Raw genomic sequence first — 10,121 nt, forward strand, 5'->3', positions numbered from 1 at the left:
TTTAGAAATCTAAAATTTTACATGTAAATTAAAAACAAGGAGCTGTAGAGGTTTTGGATCATGACTGCCTTTTGTCCTTTTCCTTCACTGCCATAAGAAGCAGCAGGGCTCCTCACTACTGGGGGTAGACTTTACCCCCAGGTGGCAGGTGTGACCCCTAAGAGCTCTGGGTGGTAAAGAAGAGAGTATAGGATGCTTGGGGGAAATCTAGCACTTGGCCCTTCGGCCATAAGTAGTTTGGTTTGCCTTCGCAGTCTCATAAATCTTGTTATATAGATATATTTTCACCTTGCTGAAGTGGCTCCTTTAAAAGGAATAGTTAATCTATATAGAAGGTTATTGCTTTAATACAAGGTAGAGAATTGTATTATATAATAGCTATATAAACAAACAGAGTGAGGATCAACAACTAAGTTTTCAAGTTTGGCAAAATTTGTGCATTTAGAAATTTATTGGCATCTCAGCCCACATTATGTGGCATTTGGAAAATAGCGACACCACTGCAGATGCCAGCTAACCTACATGCGCCCTTTTACACATTCCAAGAGTTTCAATTTTCTCCCTCCCAAATGCCCTTTAATTGAGTGCTCCACTTTGTGTATACTCACCTCATGACGAAAAACAAACCCTGAAATGCCAGCTACAAGCTCAGCCAGGAACACCAGGGACAGAAACATGGCATACTGAAAATCAAGTGGACAAAGACAAAGTCAAATATGTTAACATGAAGAAGAGTATTTCTTTGAGGTAGGTTACTTCTTGTCATGGACAATTAGACAAATCCTCCTATTCCCACATGAGCCTTAATATAGGAATGTATGTTTAATATGAGGAAGCATTTTTGGGGCAGACATGCTGAGGAGAGATCATCCAAGGACTAGTCTCATGCCTTTCAGATCGGCTCGACCAGGAGAAATCTGGGAGGGTTTTTGCAGCTAAGGTATTTGCTATTTTTAATGTTAGAATCCTTGAGCTATAAATTACTCTGGAGGTCACTGAACACAGTTCCATCCTGTCTTGGAGTCCTTCATACCACCTTCCTCCTTATGGTCATCTGGAATCTGTGTGCACCCTACATCTAGCATCTGCTTTCAGGAGACACAAGATCCAGCCCAACCTCTCTTCTATACAACAGGCCTTCATATGTGTGAACACAGCCATAGTTTGATCCTGATGCTTTTCTCCATTCAGGCAAACCTGTCTAGTTACCTTAAGCATGTCTTATATGAAATGGCTTCCTTTGTAATTGTATCCTTCCCATCATCACAGAAAGATCAGTATGTGCACAGGTTGACCTTCTTCCTCAATATTGTGGTCAGGCCTGAATGCAGCATCCACAGCAGTGGCCAGTGGGTTATTTACTTCCCTTGTTTTATACACTACATGGAGTTGATAGCTTTTAAAAAAGCAAATATGTTGCATTACTGACTAACAATGTTTGCAGGCGCCTAAAACTTGTAGTGCTTCTTGCTCATTTCATGCTTCCTGTACATTCCAAGTTGATTTTGTGTGTGTGTGTAGGAGCATGCCTAAGTTCAGGGATATTACATGGTACTTATGAAACATTAAGGGTTTCCATTTTTGTGACTTTGAAAAGCAGATAAAATGAAAGAGAATTGACCCTTTCCTACAAGGCATATGTCTTTCAATCTGCTTGTTCTCATCTCAAAATAAAATACAAACATTCTCAATGTTTGGAATTTCCCTAGATGATACTGTGGAATTTAGATAGACTGCACATGACTATATGACTTACTTGTAAAACATACACATTGTCCTGTGAAGTATACATATATACAGAGGATCATAAATTATTTTTCTCAGCTAGTGGTATATATATTAAAAGGAAGAAACACTGACTTAAAATTCCAGTTTCATTTGAAATATCAACAAAAGTCTGTACATACACTTAAAGCATAGCCACTAAAATCTCAAACACACATTTATGAGTAGAATGTCCCATGTACACAACTTCTCTCTCTTTCTTTCTTGACTTCATACAAAATGCAATTAAAAGTATTTTACTTTAGGGAGAGTCTCACACCAGCCCTGGAGTCCATCAGAAGTCCTCCTAGGCTTGAGCCATAGCCTTTCGGTGGATAAACTCTTAGGAAGTGGCAGCCTTTCCAGGCCTCCATAAAGTGAAAACAGTTATTTTCAGTCATTTTTCAATGAATGAAGTTAAATGAGTACCATATAATTCTAGACTGACAATCAAGTGACTTCCTCTCTGGTCAGCAAGATTAGCAATGTCCTGCTCTGGGAAGTTCCCTGCTTCCAGGACCTTCCTGAGAACAACTCCTTGTCCTTCACAAGACCTTGGCCAAAAGTCTTTTGGCAAGGCTTGTGCTAACTATAGGTGGTAGGGTTCAAGTTTCCTCCAAATGAAAATATCATAGTAAAAACTATCCTGGCTCTGGGAAGAGACATATATGGGATTCAATGGTAGCTCTCTGCATATTAGCTGTGTGAACCTTGGCAGGACATTTAACCTCAAAGTCTTTATATTGTAACATGAAAATACAACCTATACTTCATGGTGATGGTGAGGAATAAATAAAATGTGGTATACATCCAGGGCAGCATCTGGCAGGTAAAGGGAGCTAAATGATAGTTTTTAAAAGATCAAAAAAATCAGAAAAACTTCTGTACTCCTCAAAGGGCTCACCTGCTAATGGACTCTCAAATGTTAGGAGAAAATGGCAGCATGGTGTGAAACTACCTTCAGAAGAGCCCAGAGATAACTATTGCATTGCTGTATCATTTCTTCTGTCTCCCTTCAGTCATAGTATTTGGGTTGGAAGAAACCTTGGTGATTTAGTCCAATACTATTCTTTTATAAATGAGGCCAAAGGCCCAAAGTGGTTACATCCTTGCCACTAAAGACATAAGACAGTTTGTGTAAGAATCAGTCAAAGCTCATGACCAGGTCTCCTCCATCCTTGTTTCAACAGATGAATTTTTAGCAATCCTTCTTTTCTATGCATCTAAAGTTAATTAATTCTCTTATTGTTACTCACTGTACTAAACAAGACATTCTCAATGCTGGCTGGACAATAGGATCCCCTAGAAAGGATTTTAGAAAATGTGATGCCAGGGCCTCCCTCCATAGATTCTGTTTCAATTCGCTGGAGGTAGGGCCCTGCCAAAGGTATTTTTTAAAACTTGCCCATGTGATTTAAGCATGCAGCCAAAGTTGAGGACCACTACACTAGACTAAAAGAAATCTTAGGTTTGTAAGAACTATAAGAAGGAAAACTCAGGTTGCTGGCAAAAAGTGGCAGCTGACAGCAGCAGAAGTGCCTCAATATGGGTTCTCTATGGCTTTTTCACCACCTTGAAAGTATCAGCAGTGGCCAGGGCATGTTTCCTGCATAGTCTGAGGAAAAGAAAGTGGTCAAACCAAGCACGACTTCCATGAGGTTACCAACAAAGGGACTGACCTGTGCCAGTTTGGAAGGTGGTTCCTTTAGAGTGAATTACCCTCACACCCATATCTGTCACCAGATGATATTAAATGTTACTACGACCTAGAGCTAAATGAGTAAGGACAGGCAACCAAATACTTGTGGAATCTCTGCTCCCTGCTGTCACAGAATGAAATATCCATAATAAATCATTTTAAACAAAACTTTCCTTGGAGGAGAGGCCCTTGCTATGTTTTATTTATAAAATCTTTTAACATTAATTCTTATTTTTCATTTCTCTTTTTATTGTTATTCTATTAAAGTTATCCCAATTTTCCCCTGTTGCTCTCCACTGCCCCACTCCCCAATTCCCACAGTCAATCCCCCCCCTGTTCTCCATGTCCATGGGTCATTTATGCATGTTCCTTGACTACTCCCTTTCCCTCTCTCCCCCTTTATCACCCTCTCCCCTCCCCTCTGGTCACTGTCAGTCTATTCCTTGTTTCCATGCCTCTGGATGAGTGGATCAAAAAACTGTGACACATTTACACAATGGAATACTACACAGCAGAAAGAAAAAAGGAACTCCTATCTTTTGCAACAGCATGGATGGAACTGGAGAGTATTATGCTTAGTGAAGTAACATCAATTCTTATTAATGAAGATCATGGACAGTGAGTAGAGACTTAGGCAACTAGTCTACCAAAAAATTAACAGTAACAACCTTTTAACAGCCTGCTCTTACCCTTTGGGAAACATCACTGCTGTGTCTGTAAATGTACCCAGCACTGGTTCTGGTAGCCAATACTTGGCATTATATTAACCCTCTGTTGAGTAGAGAAGCCCTGAACCAGGGTGTGCAGGTTTACAGAAGAGTGTGCCCATGCATCCATGGCCAAGCTCAAGGAGACAGAAGGTATTTCTCCAATGTGAACTTGGAGATGAAAGGTTGCTTATATTTGAGATGCTGCCTTGCCAATCAAAGCTGCCTATCACATGCTTGAAGAGATTTCTAAAACAAAATTAAAAATTGGAACAGGGCATCTTGCATGAGGATATAAATGGCCTATTGGAACTGCTGGCCACTTCTTTATCATCATTTACCTCGGGGGACCAGGACTGGATTTTTTTGTGCTAGGCTGTGTCTGGGGTTGTTTTTCCCTCTAGGGGAGTAAAGGGTGGATTATATAAGAGTTTGGACTAAAATTAGAGTCACTGAATATTTAGGTCTTGTCTGTGGCTTCACGAAAGGCCATTTTGCTTTCATGTGATTTATATTTTTATTAAAAAGAATTGAAAAAGCAGTATGATGTTGTGATGTACTCACCAGTTTCAACATCCATGGGCTACCACGGCATGTAGCAAAGCATCCAAACAGGCCAAAAACAACAATAGTGGTGCCAGTTCCAATGAGGACATAGGGAGCATTTGTGGAATTCTCAGCAATGAGGGAGATATAGGTGCCCAGAGTGAGTTTTCCCCAGACTCCAACGGCCAGCAGGATCACGCCAGTGATCTGAAAAGGGGGAAGGAGGAGAAGGGAGTGTGAAACTGCTGCTGGGAGAGATGACAATCAACACAAAGCAATGTGGCCTGAATCTGAGGAGTCCAGTTTCCATGAGCAAATTGGGAATTGCTATAGGATTCCCTAGAGTCATGAAAAAATGTTGAAGGCCATTAACTAAAGCCATCACAAAGCAAAGACACTTTGATTTTATACAATTAGATCTGCCTCTTACACAATCCCATAGGCAGTTACTATATTAATCAGAAGTGAAGCCAACAATAAAGAACTTTACAAGCTGCTTAAAAGGTACATCCTAATACAGTTCTCAGAGACTTTCCAGCTCTGGTTTGAGAGCTGCTGCCTGACGCTGAGCTGGGTATAACCCAAGTAAAAATGTCATCCACCCTCCTCAATGGTACATGTATACATAGCATGTTTCAAGGACATCCCACGTGTTTTAAGGAACAAGGTGATTTTCTTTTACTATTTTCACAAAATCTCTACTAAAGCGAAACATTCAAAACATTTTTGAATCCCTGTTGATTCCCGGCCTAATTTCTAATACTTTATTTAATATAAAATAACAGAAGAATCCAAATAACTCTTGGAATTCACTATAATTCAATTTGTCAAACTCCACTGATCAGGCCAAAAGGAATTCCCACAGCATGTCTAAACTGTAGAACCTTGTGTACAATTGGGCCCTTACTTCAGAAGATAGACTTGGGGCTGCATGCTATGCCTTACTCTCCAACTGCTGCAGCTTTAGCTACTAAAGCCAATCAGTGGTTGACTGTGTCTATCTCCCTAGCTGGTCTTTCCTCCAGTTTGTCAGTGGTTTAGCAACTTACTCAAACTAACAGCCCTCTAACTGCTACCATTTCTGACACCCTTTGAGGCTTGAAGAAGCCTGGGAATCCAAGGGAGGTTCTCCCCAGTTTGCTTCCCATACTGTCTCACCCAATGTCTTATACCAAATGCCTCAGTTCCCCCATTCAGGCTGCCCATTTTAAGTGAGGTGGCTAGATGGGAAAGTGGAGAAAACCAGTATGATGCAAATCAATACCCGTGTTACCAACGTTTCCCCTATCAATCAACACACTGTTCACTGTTCCATGATGTTTGTAAGTGAACACTACCAGATACATGCTACATGAGCAACCAAACAGCTGATTCAGTGAGGATGTCAAGGCCTCTCCTTCATACTCTGAAAACTTCAGTTTAGAGCCATCAAGCTCCACCATCAGATTGTTCCTCTATGCAGGAAAAAGAATGGACCTTGTACCTTTCCCTATATCAGGTGAGAGTGGGCTCCACCTATCTGGGGGTAAGGGTTCAGTGAAAATAACAAGAATTTGGTGATACTACCTTACCCCCACTCCCAATAGCCTCTCTATTTTATAGAACATCACCATGAAAGAATTGAAAGCTTTAAATCAGAAAAAGACTGAGGAAATAATGCAACTTTTATAAGGTAAAGGTAAATGGATATGATACAGTCTTGAGGAGAAATGGTTTATGCTAATATTTGGGAGACAGTGGCCCAGTGGAGGTCCACTGCCATGGAAAAGTTCCAATGGAAATGGTCTTAGTGAGACAAACAAAACCAAGATCACAGACATTGCCAAGAGTTCCAAGTCCTCTGCTGACACCTGGTGGTTCCTAAAGAAAGTACCTTCCTCTAACAGCCTCTTCTGCCATACTCCTCCAAATGAAAACATAAAAAGGGTTTTCACCTACTAGAATCAAAATTTAAGATTCAACAATGCATTCATTAGGGGTAAGAACACAGTGAAAATTCAGTAGAAATGACAGTGCTTAAGCTGTCTTTTATTACACCATGCTTAGCACAGTGCCAGGAACAGAGTAAACGCTTAATATCCATTGACAAACAAGTATATTTCATTTCTCTGGGTCTTAGAACCTCTATTTTATAAAAGAGTCCTTCAAATGGCAAATACTTACAAAAAATCTCCATCAGGTAAACACTATGAGATAAGTTAAAATGGAACCAAACAGAATCTCTCTCCTGCTTTCCATGCTAGCATTATCTGCCGAAAGCTGTAAATATCACACTGTAAGTGTATTAAACAAAGTTGAAAATTCATTGAAACTAGTCATTGTTTATATACGCTGGATATAAGTCTCATCTAGACACTTGCAATTTCACGTGATTGTCCCCAGAGATTCAGTAACATCTCAGACATACACTGAGCAGCTGCATTCTAAATATTACTATTGCCAGTCATTATTGGAATGTGATTGTTTTAATGAACATATACATCACTGACCAAGTTTAAGAGTCTAGTATTATCTCATATTTCTATGACCAGTGATTTCATAAAGTTCAGTACTACGATAACAAATATTACATGTAGTATGTCAAAGTCAACACAAATTCTGATATTAAGGTAAACAGTACTAACATTTTTACTCCTTTTCTCCTTTTAAAAATAATTTCTCTAAGTGTAACCATTGCTTTGTTTATGAAACCTCTTCTCATGTAAAGTACAAAGACTATAACATCAACTTGTTAAAATATTCATATAATGTAAAGTACACAAATATTCCTTTTTTGCAAAAAGACCATTTTTGCTGACCTCAATGATGCCTCTTAAAGACTGCCAATGAGCACAAACAAACACAACACTGTGGGAACCATATTACATGGGAGAAAACTCACCTAACGTCTCCACCTTGACTAAGTTGGTCATCCTCTAAAGAACTCCTCCACTGAATGACATGGAGACTGGGATTTGTAGGCCCCTTCCAGCACCCATGTCCTAGGACTAGAAGACCAATCTAGAGAGAAAATGCCTTCTCCAATATTGGACTTCTCCTACTCAAACATTCCTGACAGACCAGATGTGTCTGGTTGCTCAAACTCTACATATGGGAGGCCTTCTGCACACACCAAACCTACCTCTTTAGCCCTATCTCCCTCATAACTCTTTGAACATTCTATATAGTTCCAGGAAGACTGGGCTGTTGTTCTCTGTGCACTTCCCATACTGTATTGCTTCTCAACATGTGCTCTTGATGATCCTCTTACCTAGATTTCTTACCCTTCCTATCTCTACCTGTCTACATCCTGAACTCTTTGGGTATACTGTACCCACTCCTTCCAGCCTCCTTAAACAGAACTTACTATATAGTATGCCACTGTCATGCTGTGCCGTATGCCCCTCCCATGCACATCCAGTACTGTGATTCCCTCGAGGACAGAAGCTGCATGTCTTGCACATAGTTGATCTCTAGTATGTCTGCTAATGAATGAATAAGTAGCCAATTGTAGATTTGAGAGGGGGAAAGTTTCTAGTCTACTTACTAGACCATCTGAACCTCTTTGAGGACCTATCACAAATGGTAAGAAAGCCAATCTGAGCAGGCATTGTAATCTGGGGAAATAACAATATTAAAGACAAAGAATAAAGGATTAAATAGGCAAGGGAGAAAATGGTTGGGCTGTAGTGTGCCCTGGGGTGAGTAAAACCATATTTGGTGGTAGTGGTGGTGGTAGACTTGGGGTAAGTACTCAAAAAAATTGCCAGGCAGTTGGAGAAAAAAATAAAAAACTACAAGCAAAGGGCTAAAGATCCATAAAACACAATAAACTAGTACTTTCTCACATTTTTACTACTACTATAATAACGCTTCTTACTAAGGATAAGAAACATACAAAGACAGACCAAGATAAAAATCATTGTTATCTGCAGGAATTTTTCCTTGGTTTCTATCAACACACACACATATTCACCCATACATGTACCTTTGCAAGCACCCACAGTGTAAAAAGCAAGGGACAGGTTCTTTTGACATTTCTCTTCTGCTTTTTGGTGCAATGAGTAGGTTCAGAATTCACCAAAGCACCTTTGTGTCTCAGCTCATCAGACTCCATATTTCTTTTAAAATCATTTTTATTTTATTTATTTTCTCTTTTAGAGATGGGGGAGGGAGAAAGAAAGAGAGGGAGAGAAACATGGCTATGCGAGAGAGAAACATCCATTGGTTGCCTTCGGTACACGCCCCAGCCGGAGACCAAACCCACAGCCCAAGCATGTGCTCTGACCAGGAATTGAACATGTGACCTTTTGCTTTGTGGGATGATGCTCCAACCAACTGAGCTACACTGGCCAGGGCAGGATGTCATATCTCTAAATTAATCATGGAAGTTTTGCTTCTTTCTCAGAAGAAATCAATTTAGCAAGCAGCCAATAGTGATTGAGAAGGGAATAGATTCGGTCCCAGAGATAAATGACATGAGTGGTCTGGTGAAAGCACCACCACCAACTTACATGTTCCCACATCAACCACAAGCTGGGAGGGCAAGTTGCCAGGCTGAAACTCTCAGTCTCTTTTCATTCCCAGCATCTCATGGCACCTTGACATTACCTGTGCTCTTGCAGCACAGCTCAAAATGTATAGGCAGCAGAGAACCTCCAGCTATTTCTGATTTAGGTTTGATGGTGAGGCTGAAGAACTATAATGGTAACATCAGAAAAGGAAGGTAGGTCAGAACTAAAAAAGAAGTTTTGTGTGATAGTTCACACTAGTTTAAAATTACATTGAAAGAAAATGACAGGTAGGTTTGCTAATACACTAAGTGGTGTCTGAAATGCTCTGGAAGAGACTTAATGAGATTTGTTTTCATCCTAAAGATGACTTTGGGGGAGCAGGCAGCAGAGGTAAATGATTCCCCTTGTTCCTGCCAGGTCAACACAGCTAATGCTGGAAAGTCTCCCTGTCCTGACCCTCAGAGAGGAGCCAGGGATACTGTGCTTTCAGGTTTCTCACACACCCCCAGGCATTTTACTTAAGCCCTTTTGTGCCCACAGACCACAGATCTTCTGATTAAACTGCAGCAGCTCCTCTTAGGCCTGTGAAAGGCTTGTGTTATGTTGGGTGTGCCAGACTAAACTCCATATATTCTTTTAAATTTAATTGCATGATATACTAATTATAAACTTCCGTCATCAGAATAACGTTTATATGTTCATGTAGAAGGTGGGGGCTCATGAATCATGTATTATACAATTAAGGAAAGAAAGACAATGGAAAGTTGAATTATGGATGCACAAGCTATCTGGAAGTACACCCCCCCCCATATGGGAGAAAAAGTACAGTATCTAAAACCTGCCAAGTGAAACACACAGAAGAAACTGTAGGCAGAAATCTCAGCTATATAGCATTTTAGGTGAAACCCACAG

The 10,121-nt window shown here is 40.2% G+C and overlaps 1 protein-coding gene across 1 annotated transcript in view; it reads right to left on the minus strand.

Moving 5' to 3' along the window:
- TSPAN7 (tetraspanin 7) overlaps positions 1 to 7,628 on the minus strand; it is a 38,510-nt gene extending 30,882 nt beyond the window's left edge. The window contains exons 1-4 of the mRNA XM_090264113.1: positions 7,598 to 7,628; positions 6,288 to 6,343; positions 4,735 to 4,923; positions 609 to 683 (exon numbers count right to left, since the gene is read on the minus strand). Coding sequence (XP_090120239.1) covers positions 609 to 683; positions 4,735 to 4,923; positions 6,288 to 6,343; positions 7,598 to 7,628 — 351 coding nt within the window. The remainder of the gene's footprint in view (positions 1 to 608; positions 684 to 4,734; positions 4,924 to 6,287; positions 6,344 to 7,597) is intronic.
- Between the last annotated feature and the right edge of the window lie 2,493 nt (positions 7,629 to 10,121).

Source organism: Furipterus horrens, unplaced genomic scaffold (genome assembly GCF_987537825.1).
Source record: "Furipterus horrens unplaced genomic scaffold, mFurHor1.1.pri manual_scaffold_17, whole genome shotgun sequence".
Classification (NCBI taxonomy): Eukaryota; Metazoa; Chordata; class Mammalia; order Chiroptera; family Furipteridae; genus Furipterus; species Furipterus horrens.